The sequence below is a fragment of the Siphateles boraxobius genome, unplaced genomic scaffold, assembly GCF_051911475.1.
Source record: "Siphateles boraxobius isolate OS27281-9 unplaced genomic scaffold, OSU_SipBor_1 77, whole genome shotgun sequence".
Lineage (NCBI taxonomy): Eukaryota > Metazoa > Chordata > Actinopteri > Cypriniformes > Leuciscidae > Siphateles > Siphateles boraxobius.
The window spans coordinates 22,015,725-22,033,713 of NW_027509205.1; the positions used below are offsets into that span (position 1 = coordinate 22,015,725).

At 36.3% G+C, this 17,989-nt stretch overlaps 1 protein-coding gene across 4 annotated transcripts in view; it reads left to right on the forward strand.

Annotated features, from left to right (window-relative positions):
- The window catches only part of LOC143725511 (cyclin-dependent kinase-like 5), an 83,757-nt gene that overhangs the window by 2,669 nt on the left and 63,099 nt on the right, over positions 1-17,989 (forward strand). For all 4 annotated transcript variants that reach the window (XR_013198239.1, XM_077217970.1, XM_077217971.1 and 1 more), the window contains exon 2: positions 7,022-7,209. Coding sequence is in view for 3 of the 4 variants with exons in the window: in XM_077217970.1 (XP_077074085.1) it covers positions 7,173-7,209 (37 nt within the window). In the remaining variant the exon portion in view is untranslated. The remainder of the gene's footprint in view (positions 1-7,021; positions 7,210-17,989) is intronic.

Below are 17,989 nucleotides of genomic sequence, written 5' to 3' on the forward strand. Positions count from 1 at the left end.
TTTTTTCCCCTCGTCCTCCTTACATGTTCTCATTTCGTGCGTCTGGGGACTGAACCCAGAAACGGTGAGTGTATACGGCGGATCAGGAGTGTCGTCCAGGTAGATCTGCTGTAAAGCCAGCTGAGAACGAGAAGAGTCTTTGTGTGTTTCTAGGACTCTCTCTGTAAGCAGTATCCAGCTGGACAGCCAAGCGTCACATTCAAAACCTCCCTGGTTCTGTTTAATCGCTATTGCCAGATTATTTGTAGCATTTATTTATTGATGAATTGATATATGTAATATTTTGGGCAAATTTTATTTATTTATTCATGTATTTATTGGTATTGGCAGATATTTGTAAATCCAGCTAAATTCTAATCTGAAAAAATGAATTAATTGAATCTGTATTGCTAGATATTTCAAGCATTTATTTATTTATGAATTGGTATTATTGGCGGATATGTAATATGTATTTTTTTTTTATTGTTTAGCAATATTGTGAGGTATATGTTTGCGGCCTGATGTGTTTGTGCTGTAAACCTGCAGTTCCTCCAGCCGGAGAGCTCACCGGTCTGTTATTTCTGACGTTTAAAGGCTGACGGCTGTATTTTTAGCTCTTTTCAGAGAGGCTTGATTGAATTAGTCCGAGTCCAGAGCTCATATGCTGTGAAAAACAGGCTGCTTTGACAATTTTATTTCTTCATTTGTCTGAGCATGAGGAAGTGACACAATGACCTCCATCGAGAGCTGTGCCATTGACTCTCTCAGAAAGATTCATTAAGCCGGAAACACATTTATTAATGTAACTTTAACTTATTTTAACTGTGAATACAATTTTAGTCCTTGAGAACTTTTTGAATAAACCATTTTAAATGGATGATATTCATAATGTTTAATCCAAATGATCAACGAATCCATTGTATTTTTTAGCCCCTCCCCTCTTGATCACCTGACTTTTCTGTAACGCCCACTTTACCATTGTTAAAAAATCAGTCTGACTTGTCTTGAATTGTCTTTTTCTGATATATTAACAGGTTTCACAATTTAAATGGTTTTGTAAATAGTCGATTGATTTTTGAATCTTGTTAAAAACATAGACTGATCTTTATTCAAGTAATTTTGTTAAATGTTACATTTTAATATGCAGATTCCCTGAACATGTTTAAATATTCTATCTTTGATCACATTCTGAATGTGAAAATCATTTTAACACAGTTCATTATTGGTCACTTGACAGTAGCAAAATGTTTTTGAATGACTGATTCATGTATAAACAATATATATATATATATATATATATATATCGCTTACTGGGTGATATATGTGATTTATTTATTCAATTCTTCATTTATTTATTTGTGTATTTATCGGTATTGGCAGATATTTGTTATTTCCAGCTGAATGTATTTAAGTTTTTATTGAATCTGTATTGCCAGATATTTATTTATTTATTTATTTACTGGCAGATATTTCAAGCATTTATTTATTTAGTTATTTATGAATTGGTATTGGCAGATATGTAATATTTTGGGCAAAATTTATTTATGTATAATTTTTTTTATTTGTTCTTTAACCATATTGGGAGATATTTGATTTCAGTCACATTCCACAATTAAAAATCATTCTAATTAGGCGAAATAAAAGTGATGAGAAATAAAAATTAGTATTTCATCTCAAAAGAGCATTGAGCTTCTTATAGTCTTTAGTTCATTTGTCACTTGATTGAAGCAAAACGAATGAATCGTTCATGAACGACCAATCACTAATGTGAGCTTCATCTCATGTTGAGGTGTGTGTGTGAGAGATAATGTTGTTGGTGTGTTTGTTTTCCTCCGTGTAATCGCACTGATGTGAGCCCCCCCCCCCCCCCTCCCCCAGAGTCCCAGATCTCACGTTCATCACTGATTTGTTGGCGTTTTGGTCTAAAGTGATGACATGCACGACTCTGTGCCAGCGGAAACACACGCTCACACACAGACGAGACATAAAGACGTCCATCTGTTTGTGTGTAGTGCACGTAGTGAGACCCAGAAAGACCAAATGGAGAATTTAATTTTACATGAGATGCTCCAGAAAAATCACATGAGTCTTGAGTCGATTTTTTTTTTTAATAATTATTAATGAAAGACCTTTTTTTTTTGTCACCAAATAGAATTGCAAAAATAGTGATCGTGTTCAAACAGGTTATCAGATTTTAGTCTCCAGTCCTAAATTTTCTATATTAAAACATTGATATAGGAGAATTTGTTGAGATGTGTCTCCTACATAAAGACGCCAGCAATCTCACATTAGTTTAGGTCTTATGGTTTTTGGCCTCCATATCTCAGCAGCACCAGAATGGCATAGAGAGATCTGTTCTTGTTTGCAGTTCCCGTTGGTGCTGTTCTCCACTAATACAGCATCTAGTAAACAAATTAATTACTGTATAATGATATGAAACGGTATACACATACGGTAGTGTACTGTATAACATACTGTCTGTTTTAAATCCGTATCTGAAGTGCAGCGCAGTCTCGCGTATCAAAACAAACTCCACGAGGCGTCAGTGATCGTTTTATTTGACCTCTAGAGGGCGCTCTCATACTGTATAATGATATGAAGACACGTACGGTAATGAACTGTATAAAAAAACGTCTGTTTTAAATCCGTATCTGAAGTGCAGCGCAGCCTCGCGTATCAAAACAAACTCCACGAGGCGTCAGTGATGGTTTTATTTGGCCTCTAGAGGGCGCTCTGATACTGTATAATGATATGAAGACACGTACGGTAATGAACTGTATAAAAAACCGTCTGTTTTAAATCCGTATCTGAAGTGCAGCGCAGCCTCGCGTGTCAAAACAAACTTCACAGTTGTCAGTGATGGTTTTATTTGGCCTCTAGAGGGCGCTCTCATACTGTATAATGATATGAAGGCACGTACGGTAATGAACTGTATAAAAAACCGTCTGTTTTAAATCCGTATCTGAAGTGCAGCGCAGCCTCGCGTGTCAAAACAAACTTCACAGTTGTCAGTGATGGTTTTATTTGGCCTCTAGAGGGCGCTCTCATACTGTATAATGATATGAAGACACGTACGGTAATGAACTGTATAAAAAACCGTCTGTTTTAAATCCGTATCTGAAGTGCAGCGCAGCCTCGCGTATCAAAACAAACTCCACGAGGCGTCAGTGATGGTTTTATTTGGCCTCTAGAGGGCGCTCTCATACTGTATAATGATATGAAGACACGTACGGTAATGAACTGTATAAAAAACCGTCTGATTTAAATCCGTATCTGAAGTGCAGCGCAGCCTCGCTTGTCAAACCAAACTTCACAGGCGTCAGTGATGGTTTTATTTGGCCTCTAGAGGGCGCTCTCGTACTGTATAATGACAGCAGACGCTTCTCAGCCGCTCCAGCAACAGACGCAACACGGAAAAACCATCGGAATGGACTTTTGCCCATAACCGATTGATCGATTTATTAATTTATCTGGTTCTTGCAGATATTTGGTATTTTGGGCAATATTTATTGAATTATTTATTTAATCGCTAGTGGCAATTTAGAAGATATTTGAAATTTTGGGCAAAATTTATTTATTATTCATTCAATTATTTATCTAATCTGTAGTGGCTATTTGTTCGAGTCACCTTTTTTTATATAGCGCTAACAACACAGGTTGTTTCAAAGCAGTTTTACAGTGATAACAGGAAAAGTTTTGCATTTCAGCCGTTGTTCAGCTGAAGTCAGTTCAGTGTTGATTCAGTTCCATTGAAAAGATCATCAACTATTAAATTACTTACTTTCCTCTATAAAGCAGTTCTGCAGAAAACAGTGATGTCATCGTCCAGCTCAGTTTAGCTCTTATAGTGTCAGTACAGTCAGATCAATACAATTGTTGAATATTAAATAAGAATATTGAATAATTTATTTAATCGGTAGTGGGAATTTGGAAGTAATTTGATATTTGAAGTTGAGATCGACTGAAAATCGGTTTTACCGATATTGAGGCATAACTAGACTATCAATTGAGGGACAGAAAGCTCTCTTTAATTTCATTTAAAAGATTCTCATTTGTGTTCCGAAAATAAATGACAGTCTTACGGCTTTGGAATGACATGAGGGAGAGTACTTAATGACAGAATTTTAATTTTTGTGTGAACTGACCCTTTAAGCATTTTTCCATAATCGAATATCGGTTTTGTAATATCATATTCACCGATTAATGGCGCCATCTTGTGGGTGTTTTGAGGCCGCCATTAAAGCACTGTGGTCAACAATGGGGTTCACCGGTAAAGTTAATTGCTTTACTTGAATTAATCAACTTTATTTACCATAGCAGCCATTAATGCACATTCTGCATGGTTCTGCATATTGGTTATTGGGCATAAAAAAATAACAGTAATCTGTATCGGTTATAAAAAATTGGCAATATTTGATCAATAACATTGGCAGATATTTTACATTTCAGATATTGCTTATTTTACAATCTCTATTGGCAAATACTTGATATTTATCAGGTGATATGGACTCTCTCTACAGAGAACACTAGCATGGTTTTTGGTGAACTTCTTAAATTATACCCGTTTTACCGATATTGATGCATAAGACTATTAATAATTTGTGTTCTGAAAATGAATGAAAGTCTTACGGGTTTGGAATGACATTAGGGTGAGTAATTAATGACAGAATTTTCATTTCGGGTGAATGCCTTTTAGCATTTTTCCATAATCGAATATCGGTTTTGTAATATCGGATTCACCGATATATGGCGCCATTTTGTAGGTGCTTTGAGGGTAGATGAGTCAACAATGGTGTTCACAGGTAAAGTAATTTGCTTTGCTTTCATTAATAAACTTTATTTACCATAACAGCCATTAATGCACAAATATCAATTCTGCATATCGGTTATTGGCCATATATTAAATTCTAATAATCTGTATCGGTTATAAAAAAAATCTGCAATATTTTACAATAATGATATTTCAGATATTATTTATTTATTTGTTTTACAATCTTTATTGGCATATACTTGATATTTATCAGGCGAATATGGACTCTCTCTATAGAGAACACTAGCATGCTGTCTAGTTGAACTTCTTAAATGATGTCTCTATAATCACAGGTGTTTTTGATCTATTTGTGCTTCATCTGACTCGCTAAACTCAATTCTTCATCTCTTACGTGATCCATGTGTTTCTCTGTGTGTTCTGGACACGTCGAGTCTCGTTCTCCTCCAGTTCAGCGTGTCGTTCTTTAATGGCTGTGAACATGCTTCTGCCATGCACTATTTATAGCTGCATCCTAATTATCTGTGACCCACACGCGCACAAATACTTAACTCTGCCGCCAGACATGAAACAGAACAACCCAGCACTGAGGAAACATTTGCTCCTTTGTGAGCTGAAATAAGATTGTGCTGATGTTGGTTTTAGGATTCATTGTTTTGTTTTGGAGAGCATTTGGTGAAACTGGTAAACAACCACCTAGCAACCCCCTATAACACACTAGCAACCACATAGCGATGCACTATAGAAACCATTTGGTCTGGTTTGATTTGGACAGATGCTGGTTTACTGGATCCACCGTACAGATGTTTGCTAGGAGTCTGCATTGTTAAACCGATATGCCATTTATAAATTGTATTACGTTTACCAGTTTATCTATCTATCTATCTATCTATCTATCTATCTATCTATCTATCTATCTATCTATCTATCTATCTATCTATCTATCTATCTATGCAGATATTTTATGTATTTGTTTAATTGGTATAGTCAGATATTTGATATTTACGGCAATATTTATTTATTTGTTTGTTTGCTTATTTTTTTATTCATTTATTTGCTTATGTAATTATCATATTGACGGATATTTTATATTTCTGGCCATGTTTTATATATTTGTTTAATTGATATTGTCAGATATTTGATACTTCTGGAAATATTTATTTATTTGTTTGTTTGCTTATTTGCTTATTTATTTACTTGTATAATTATCGGTATTGACAGATATTCATGGCAATATTTTATATATTTATTTAATGGTATTGTCAGATATTTGATATTTCTTGCCATATTTAGGCCTATTTATCTGTTTTTTTGCTTATGTTTATTTATTTAATTACTTGTTTAATTATCGGTAGACAGATATTTGATATTTCTGTATTGTCAAATATTTGATATTTCTCTATATCAATATTTATTTGTTTATTTGTTTGCTTATTTATTTATATGTAATTATAAGTATTGACAGATGTTTAATATTTCTGGCAATATTTTATATATTTATTTAATTGGTTTTGTCAGATATTTAAAATTTCCAGCAATATTTATTTATTTGTTTGTTTGCTTATTTGTTTACTTATGTAATTATCGGTAAGGACAGAAATTTTGATATTTCTCTGGCAATATTTTATATATTTATTTAATTGGTATTGTCAGATATTTGATACTTCTGACAATATTTAGGCCTATTTATTTGGTTGTTTGCTTATTTGTTTATTTATTTATGTAATTATCTGTACTGACAGATATTTTATATTTCTAGCAATATTTTATTAATTTATTTAATCGTATTGTCAAATATTTGATATTTACGGCAATATTTATTTATTTATTTATTTGTTTGCTTTATTGTTTATTTGTTTAATTTTGTAGTTATCGGTATTAACAGACATTTAATATTTCAGGAAATATTTTATTTATTTATTTAATTGGTATTGTTTAATTTTATTTTTATTATTTATTGTAATTGTATTTTTTTATATTTACGACAATATTTATTTATTTATTTATTTACTTATGTAATTATCATATTGACAGATATTCAATATTTCTAGCAATATTTTATATATTTATGTAATTGGTATTGTAAGATATTTGATATTTCCAAAAATATTTATATATTAATTATTTTCTAATAGGTGTCAGATATTTGATATTTTGGGCAATATTTATGAATGAATCAGTATTGGCAGTTATGTCATATGTTTAATATTCATCCTATAACATCCCCACTGCATCTCCCTGGGGTTTGAACATCTGTCTTGTGTGTTTCCCCAGGTGTGTGTGCTGACAGACATCATCATGCTCAAAGTCTCTCGGTGATCCGGTCCATCCCATGATTCCACACCAGGCCGCCCCACGTCAGCCCGTAACCACGGCGACCGCGCGGGCCGTTTGAGTGGATGAGGAGCCGGCCTCCAGTGATGTGATGCACAGGTTTGAGGTTCTTGGGATTGTGGGGGAAGGTCAGTATCGTCACTCGAGCTGAAATGCATCACTCAAACAATTCCTTTTCAACTCTGTTCTCTAGTGTTGTTGAACAAAACATGATGTGGGAAATAATTTCATTCGGACAAAACTGTGCAATTAATGTGTTTTTTGTTTTGTTTTTTGACAATAATATCCTGGCATGGAAGAACTCAAAATTGCACAGTGGTGTCTGTCTGCAATAGGAAAATAGAACATTTGTATATTTAGCCGAATATACTGTGTGTGTGTGTGTGTATATATATATTAGAGGTGGGCATAGATTAATTTTTTAATCTAGATTAATCTCACTGGAATCTTGGAATTAATCTAGATTATTCTAGATTAAAATGGCTCATTTGAATTCTGCCGAAGGCATTCAGAATATGTGTGCTACCCAAATAATGACTAAAAGTAAGTCTTTGAGAATAGTTTGCCTCGCGTAGGGATGTGAATTTCTGCCAAAAATGCCATTCGACAATAGAGGAGCAAAATTCGAATATCGTTCGAAAAAAATAATAAAATAAAATAAATAAATAAAACACACAATTACAATGACAGAAAGGGAGGCCAATTTCATCTTTAGCGATTTGTCATCAAACAAACTGTTTATTAATTGAACAAGTAACATGTTTTCGTCGTTTTTTTTTTAACATAGTAGGCTAATTGGAAGAAGAAAAAAACAATAAGCACGACGTAGCTACAGCCCGTTTTTGCATCGCCAAACCAGATGCTCGTTAGATCAAAAAATAATGTCATATGTCATAATGATTTTATGTGAACCTGCCTTTACCGGCAATAGCCTCCTCCTTTTTAAACAAATCAGTTTCAATCAATGTAAACTATTCGTGTGACTATGCCCCTGCGCAATACACACATTACCGCGGGATGGCGGGTGTTCATTTCATAAACTATACACCATGTTAGCTTATTTAACCTGTTAACCTTTGCCAGTGCGCCGACGCTCTGAAGCATTTTTTTTATTGTAGCCTATAAATTAATGTATATGTCAAACGGATAATGCCATACTTTTTAGTAGTGCTATCGTGGCGTAATAATCTGTTTGGTTGTAAAATGTATTACCTGAATGAAATGAAATCGAATGTATCGTCCTGTGGAATCATTCATTCACAGACAGCTTACGAAGATGTTTAACTAATAAAGATCTTCATCGCTGGCAAAAATATGATGCATTTGCAGATTTGCTTTCACTAGACTAAACTGTAGCTCTTGATGTTCTTAAATCTTCCTGTTACGACTCCGTGTCGAGTGTGATTGAACGCGCTTCAGAGTTCAGACGATTCAGTGCGAGAGGAACTGAACAGAACTGATTCGCGAACCGATTTAGACAGATCTGCCAACTTGTTTGATGAAGTCTTTGAACAGAATCGACCCAAAAGAGTGATTCATTTGTAAATTGAGCATCGCTCATGCCCAGAAAAAAAGATACAGCGCGCTTGGAATAAACTCATTTAACAACATGTAAAGTACTGAGAGGAACGTCGCCCAACGTAACATGTAAAAGTATACACCTTGTGTCCCTGACAGGAAAATACCCTGCTGCGCGATTTGCGCGAAAATATAACGATATCCGAAAAAGCTATTTTATGATCCCAACCCAACTTTGTGAATAGATTAACGGCGATATTTTTTTTATCGCCCGATAAGAGTCTCACGTTAACGCAGCACGTTAACGCCGATAGCGGCCCACCACTAATATATATATATATATATATATATATATATATATACACTCACCTAAAGGATTATTAGGAACACCATACTAATACTGTGTTTGACCCCCTTTCGCCTTCAGAACTGCCTTAATTCTACATGGTATTGATTCAACAAGGTGCTGAAAGCATTCTTTAGAAATGTTGGCCCATATAGATAGGATAGCATCTTGCAGTTGATGGAGATTTGTGGGATGCACATTAAGGGCACGAAGCTCCCGTTCCAGCACATCTCAAAGATGCTCTATTGGGTTGAGATCTGGTGACTGTGGGGGCCATTTTAGTACAGTGAACTCATTGTCATGTTCGAGAAACTAATTTGAAATGATTCGAGCTTTGTGACATGGTGCATTATCCTGCTGGAAGTAGCCATCAGAGGATGGGTACATGGTGGCCATAAAGGGATGGACATGTTCAAAAACAATGCTCAGGTAGGCCGTGGCATTTAAACGATGCCCAATTGGCACTAAGGGGCCTAAAGTGTGCCAAGAAAACATCCCCCACACCATTACACCACCACCGCCAGCCTGCACAGTGGTAACAAGGCATGCTGGATCCATGTTCTCATTCTGTTTACGCCAAATTCTGACTCTACCATCTGAATGTCTCAACAGAAATCGAGATTCATCAGACCAGGCAACATTTTTCTAGTCTTCAACTGTCCAATTTTGGTGCATTAATTATTAAATGCATTAAAGGGGTCATACCATCATATGATGGTATGACTCCTTTAATGCATTTAATAATTAGTTTATTTTATACAATATAGAAAATTTGTATACAAAGCCGAATATACTGTGTGTGTGTGTGTGTGTATATATATATACACACACACACACATATATATATATACACTCATCTAAAGGATTATTAGGAACACCTGTTCAATTTCTCATTAATGCAATTATCTAATCAACCAATCACATGGCAGTTGCTTCAATGCATTTAGGGGTGTGGTCCTGGTCAAGACAATCTCCTGAACTCCAAACTGAATGTCAGAATGGGAAAGAAAGGTGATTTAAGCAATTTTGAGCGTGGCATGGTTGTTGGTGCCAGACGGGCCGGTTTTTAGTATTTCACAATCTGCTCAGTTACTGGGATTTTCACGCACAACCATTTCTAGGGTTTATAAAGAATGGTGTGAAATATCATATATATTCTACCGTTCAAGTTTGTTTTAAAGAATTAACACTTTTATTCATCATGATCAAAAGTTGATCTTAAATTGATCAAAAGTGACAGTAAAGACATGTATAATGTTATAAAATATTCTATTTCAAATAAATTCTGTTTTGTTTGCAAATTATACTGATTTCTGAAGGATCATGTGACACTGAAGACTGGAGTAATGATGCTGAAAATTCAGCTTTGATCACTGGATTAAATAAAATTTTACAATATATTCACATAGAAAACAGTTATTTTAAATTATAATAGTATTTTACTGTATTTTTGATTATATTAATGTAGCCGTGAGCAGACGAGACTTCTGTCAGGAACATGTAAACGACCTCAAACGGCCGACTAGTGATGTCAGTTATATTTGGTCAAGGTCTTTATATTTAACTTGAATGTTTTATGTTTTATGCATTTTTAAAGCTCTTGGTCATGAGTTATGAATGTGTTGGAGCGCTAGTCTCCGGCGATTCTGTGTTATGTGTGTTGAGGTGTGTGAAGTCAACCTGCAACCTACACACACTCTCTCTCTGTCTCTGTCTCTGTCTCTCTTTTCCATGAGTGAAGTTTGATTTTTTTTCTTTTTTTTAGAAACGAGTGTTAGCTTTTCTAAGATGCCATTTCATGTCTTGAGCCTTTTTAAATCCATTGTGCTCCTTCTAGCTGCTTTTTTAAGCTTTTTACTAAAAATGTTATATCTTAAATTTTTTTCGTAAATAAGTGATCTTAGTCAAAGTCTCTCTCTCTCTCTCTGTCTCTCTCTCTCTCTCTCTCTCTCTCTCTCTGAATCAGGGTGTGGTAAAAGTCTCGGGGGATCAGGTTATTTTTACTCCTCCATCTCTCTCTCTCACACTCTGATGCCCCACTAACACTGCTCTGAGTGTGTGTGGGTGATGGGTAGGGTTAGTTTATGTGTGTGTGATGGGTAGGGTTAGTGTGTGTGTGTGTGTGATGGGTAGGACTAGTGTGTTTGTGTGTGATTGTGAGTGCGCGTGTGTGCGTGCGTGTGCATGTGTGTGAGTGTGTGAGTGTGTGTGCATGTGTGTGAGAGAGTGTGTGAGTGTGTTTGTGAGTGTGTGTGAGAGAGCGTCTGTGTGCATGTGAGTGTGTGTGTGTGTGTGCGCGTGTGAGTGTGTGTGTGTGTGTGCGCGTGCGCGTGTGTGTGTGTGCGTGCGTGTGTGTGTGTGTGTCCTGCTGTGTGTTCAGCTGTCAGTAGATCAGTTTCTTTTCTCTCTCTGTTGGCCATCAGTCGTTTAATCTCCTCTCATCTGTTCTCTTCTCTCAGATTCACTCGTTTTCATCATCCTGTCGTCTGTGTTTATCCTCTCCATGATCAATGCTAATTGAAAGCCAATTGATTTGGTAGAGACTGTAATATACTTCTGCCTTCAGGTGATCTTCAGATGATTGTGTTTACGAGATGCACACGCGAATGGAAATGTTGTAAGAGAGAAACTTTGGCTTTTCATGGTGGAAGTTAATTGGCTTTGATTATAACCTGAAACTCATGGAACTGAAACGCCTGTCACTCAAACATTTCTACACATCTGCCACTCACCATATTTTAGTTTATTAAAGGGATAGCTCACCTAAAAATGACCATTCTGTCATTATTTATTCCCATTTACACCATTGTGTCAGTCTAAACTGTGTTATTTTAGTATGATTGAGTTAGGTTTTTTTTAAATATATTTTCCGTTTTAATTTTAGCTAGAGTTCAAGTATTTTTAGATTTAAATTTTTAGATTTAGTTTAGTTTTAGTTATTTGAGTACTGCAACTTAAACTAAATAAAAATGTTTTTGTTTTATTTATTTTAATTAAAATGTTTTTATTGTTTTAGTTTTAGTTAACAATAATAACCCTAGTTCCAAATCTTTGACTTGTATTTCTTCTGTGTAGTTTTATTTTAGTACTATTTTTATACTATTATAGTCTTTATTGATATTGAATTTACTTTAATTGTTCATATTTTCAGTTTTCCTTTTAATTTCAGTTAACATATCATTAACATATTTTAACTCTGCTTCGATATTTTGAACACCAGAATAACATTTCACTTTATTTGTATGGAAATAATAAACACCGAGACATCATCTTCGTGTGTGAAAGACTCGTGTGAAAGTCAGTTTTGGAGGAACTGTCCCTTTAAGTATTTTGGCTAATTTGAATGCGCTTGCAGCAACAAAAAACAGTGTAGTATTCCAACTCTGCACACATTTTACCATATTTAAAACCATTTCTGTACATTTTTCTCATTTTCTTTCCTGAAATTATTTTGTAACACATTTTGTGTACAGTTGATGAACGGCACTACTCATATAAGTTTACGGGGCCAAACTTCCCATAGTTCTGTGTGGCAGCATGATAATGATAATTAATTAAACTCATTATGTGCAACTGCTCTTCATTTTGTTGTGTTAGTGCTAAAAAGGCTTCTTGGACAATTGTCCAAAACAATATGTGTAATTCGAGATTGACTATACTGAGTCCTTGTTAGATGTTCTCCTTATTCAGGAAAAATGGAAAAGAAATGCTGATGGAATGGAAACTGTTGCGCCTGTATAAACGGGTCACATAGTTCCACTTTTATGGCCTGGTTTTCTTGTTTTTTTTCTGTTCCAGCTCTGTAAAAAGCAGGTTAGGCTAGATATGTCTTGAAGATTAGCCTGTTTCACTTGATCATCGAGACTCACTGCCTCGCAGAAACTGGTCATTCCTCTTCAGCTGATTGGTGGAGGCGAGTGTGAGGCTCCTCCTGATTGGCTGAGGCTGAGGAGTGGGCGGGGCTCTGCAGTGGATGTTTCAGTGTAGTTTACCAGCATCACGTCTTTATTGCACATTGAGTCAAATATGAGCATCACAGGCTGTTTCACTGCAGGACATTCGCAGCACGAGTGTGTGTGTGTGTGTGAGTGCGTGCTGTTCTTTTGGTCCGTCTTCATTTTGCATCAGTGCTGCACTGATGTCATCGCATTTGTGAAGCGTAAATAACGAGAAACACATTTTTTTGCATCTCAGATGTTTGCTTAAGAAAAATAAGAATAATTGACATCCAGATGTCAGATGCTCATGATTTGATTATAAATGTTTGAGTTCATATATTGAAGACTTTTGATTGCAGGCATTGATATCCTGAGCAGATCTGGAGACACCAGTGTTGTTATGGTTAACTAAAACTATTAAAAATCATTTTTGTTAAAATTTAAACTTAAAAACTTAATTTAAACACTTAAAATTTAAACTTAAAAAAAGTAACTGTTTCTGAACGTTCCGAAACGCCTCCATTGTAATCTTGAGTTTCTTCCGGGAATGAAAACGTCACAATATTCCTCATTATAATAATTAATACGCAGAATAAAGGGGCGGGGCCTGGTTGAGTTAGTTAGTAGTGTGTTAAACTGGTGGTTATATTAAGGGGCGGGACATTTCCCAAACACACTCATAGCGCTCAACACACAACAGACTGATCCAGTCGACCAATCAGAGCACAGTGTGCTTTTCAGAAGGAGGGGCTTCATAGAGACAGGAAGTGAACATAGCGTTACTGACAGACTGGGAAGAGAGGAGCCGCAACAATGGAGAATATGAGGAAAATAATCAACATTCAAGCAGGAAAACCTGTTCTAGTAGAGCCTAAAAACAACATCAAGACTGTAAAAGGGTGTAATAGGTAGTCTTTAAAATATAAACTGAAAATGTAAAAATAAAAGCTAATTAAAAATCTGAATGTATACTATACTGTAAACAAAAAGTTGTAAATGAAACAAAGATTATTGTAGTACACTTGACAAGAAAACAGTATTTTAAGTATTTCTACTTCAAAATTTCATGTTTAATTCAATGTTTTACAGTTTCTTTTATTATTTGTTACATTTGCTAGCAATGTTTTTTAGTGTATGTAGATATATAAATAACACAGAGAGACGTATGAGATTAGCAGGAGATCTGAGATTCTTCATCAGAAGTCTCCATTTGCTCTCCATTTAATCTCATTGCTGTATAATTGAGATATTAAAGCGATTTTATGTCTGGTTTTTCTTCAATGCTGAAGTAAAAATCATTCCGATCCATAATAAATGTCTTTTCCTTTTCATTATTCATGACTGTGAAGTGATCAAATCTTAACATCTTATTATGTCCGAATATGAAACGGTGGCTCCATCATCATTAATCATATGAATCATCTTTTTTGGGGGGGGAAAAACACATTATGCTTTTGAGTTCTTCTCTACAGTTAGTCCAGTTTATATATATATATATATATATATATATTTGCTATTATGCAAAAAAATGCATAGGAAAAACAAAAAGCTTACACAGAAAAAGCACACATAATCAGTTATTAATATTTTGTTGGTTCTATCTTGTTTTTGCATGTGATCATCAACAAGTGGATCTCTGAGATGCTGTGAGTGAGTGGAGGCGGGGCTCATTTGCATATTCATAGAACCGCGTATACTAATGAGGAGTTAGTATAGAATTTTTTTAGCTTCTCAATATTGTAAGTATCACATTGGTTCGGATTGTCAAGCATTACTATCCGGTAATTGACATTATTCATTCTCTTCAAAATCTTTGCAGGTCCCTACCATTTTGGAGCTAACTTGGCTGTAAAGTAATCATCAGCTCGAGAAAGATGATGAGTCAGTACCCAAACCAGATCTCCTTCTTCGAAGGTTTCAGCCCTTCTTCATTTATTGTAATACTTGGCTTGCCTCTCCTGTGCTTGACTAGATTTCTCCCTCACTTGGTCAAGAAGAACCCTCTGTCTCTCGATTGTGGTATAGGCTACATGATCGGGATTAGGCGCCTTGTGTACTAACCATTCAAGAGGTCCTTTTAACTTACGTCCAAGTGCAATTTCTGCTGGAGTAAGAGCGGTACTCTCTTGCCACGCCGAATTTATAGCATATCGGAACTCTGGTAACCACTTATCCCAGTCACGATGATTATCATGGACATAAGATGCTATCATCGTTTTCAAGGTTCTGTTGACCCTCTCAGTTAAGTTGTTCTGAGGATGATACGCTGTAGTGAGTTTCTGAACCACACCCCATCGTTTACAGGTATCATTTAGTAGCTGGCCAGTGAACTGAGGTCCTCGGTCTGAAACCAAGTATACCGGCGTTCCCCATCGTGTGAACATCTCTTTTATCAGTATGTTGGTTATGAGGTGAGTTTTTGAAGACCGTAGAGCAAAGAGTTCTACCCACTTGCTGCAATAATCCACAAAGACTAATAGGAATTCATTGGATCGAGGGCTTCTCGGGAAAGTACTCATCAAATCCACTCCGAGCATATATCCCGGTTCCACTACTGGGGTTGACTGCAAAAATCCAGATAGCTTAGTAATTCTGGGTTTGTAGGCTTGACACGTCTTACATATCTTGCAGAAACTCCAAACATCTTTGCGAATTTCAGGCCAATAAACATTGTCGAGTAGCCTCCGTAGAGTTTTCATTCTTCCCAAATGACCACTCAATGGATTTACATTTACATTTACATTTATTCATTTAGCTGACGCTTTTATCCAAAGCGACTTACAATTGCTATATATGTCAGAGGTTGCACGCCTCTGGAGCAACTAGGGGTTAAGTGTCTTGCTCAGGGACACATTGGTGTCTCACAGTGGATTCGAACCCGGGTCTCTCACACCAGAGGCATGTGTCTTATCCACTGCGCCATCACCACTGATTTGCATGAGCGAATTGCAGGAATGCCTCCCTCAATGATGCAGGTATGACTAGCTGATTAGTGTACCCTTGTTGCTTGTCCGGTACCCTTTAAAATACTAGCGATTCTTGGATTACAGTTCCGAAGTGCTGCTTGAAGGATTTCACGTTCCGTCATCGCTGGCTTCAACCTCAAACATAACGCTCGGTACTGGTATGCAAATGTCCGGATGCTCTCATCAGCTCCTTGTTTTCGTTCTTTTATTCTTCTCTCCGCTTCCACCTCATGATCGTCAGATAAAAAGGATTGAAGGAAAGCAGCCTTAAATTGTGACCATGTTTTTACTTTCTTATTCTCTGCCAGCCACCAATCTTTAGCGGTGTACGTTAATACAGAAGGAAGCATGGATAAAATCTCAACATCATTCAAAGGCTGTATAGCCAGATACTCATCGCATCGTTCCAGATACGTAATGGGATCTTCTCCATCTAAACTTCCGAACTTTGGAAACTCTAGTTTGATGGGGGTCTGGCAATGTACAGGTCGAAATGAAGTATGGATTGCTACAGTGTGGTTAAAATCGGGAGTAGAAGTGGCTCCCCCGGAAGACTGAATTAGAGATCTCAGCTGGCCATCTCTCCGTTTCAGGCAATCCATAGTTGCTTGTCCCCACTCCTGGACTTTGGTCTCTAAAGTGACTTTTACTTGGCCACACCCTGCCTCAAGCTTGGCGGATAATGAGTTTTCTAAACGCTGTATCTCTGTGTGATGGTCCTTATGCAGGTTCAATATGTGTTGAAGTTGACTTTCAATGGCCGTCATCCGATTAATTTGCACATTTAACCGGTGTTGCATATCTTTAAAATGGATATCAGAGGATTTTTCCAAACCCTCCACTCTACATTCAACTTTATGCATTCTGGAGGCCATTATCATTGTTAACAAACTTTCATCTTCTTCATTTGACGGAGGAGGAGGTAGTAACAAAGAGTCATCGAAATCACATTCTTGTTCTACATCTTCCGACTCATTTTCCAGATATAAATTACTGAGAGAATGAATAAGGTCTCAGACAGGCTCCCGACGTGTAGTGAAAGTTTCTGAAGAATAGTCTGGGCTTACAAGATCTTTATCCTCTGTCTCTCTTTGTGAGAAGGCCATTTTGCAACTAACAAAACACTTAAAGTAACCTTAGCCTTAAAGCACCAAGTTGATTGCCATGTATTGACACCTCAAAAATATGGTCACAACAAACACGTATGCATGACTCATTGAAAGCAGAACTTGTGCCTCTCTTCAAGATTCAATTAGGTTTTTCTTTTCACGTCCCTGTTCGGGCGCCATATTTTATGTAACATCTACTTTTAAGAAAGCTTTGGAGGCTACATAATAAAATGAGGGACTAGAGACTACACATTTCAATGAGCCATGTGTATTATACCATAAATCACCATACAGTCAGTAACCATACACAATACATGAGGCATTCATTTCCAAGGCAATACATCAGAATAATTCAGCTCGTCCAAATAATGTCTTTGGTAGCCAAGAGTTCAGTCTCTAGAGTCCCACAGGTAATAAGAAACAGTACTTAAGTGCAGAGCGGATGAGTTCACAACGGTCTGAATCCAAGTGTCCAAGCGGCGATTGATATTAGGAACAAACTATAGCTCAAGGCACAAACAGAGGTCTTGTTGATAAAACGCAGACAATTAATTCCATATTGATCGAGGGTTTAGTTATAGTTGAGTTGCTGCCTCATGCCTGCACGATGAACCCTCTGCATCAAACAAACAAACAAACTTAGTGCCACCATAACACATTTACATCTCATTTGAAAACACATTACCTAACATTACACATACAAACAAAGTACAAACTGAACACTTACATTTGAGCATAAGAACCACAGGTTCCTCAAATCAGGGAAAAACACGACCACACTGGTAGGGAAGCTTCTCCATGTGCATAACGCATCCTTCCTTCCCAACTCAAGACATACTTCTTCTACCATTTTTATGCTACTAGGAACCCTCTTGACTAGAGTACCCCCCAGTGGTAGAACCAAATATGAAACGGTACAGAGAGCTAATAAGACAAATGTAACCGCAGGCTGTTACAAACTGATTGTAGATACTTGCAGAGACAGGAAATTGGACACATTATGTATTTGTTTATTTAATCGGTCAAGCTCA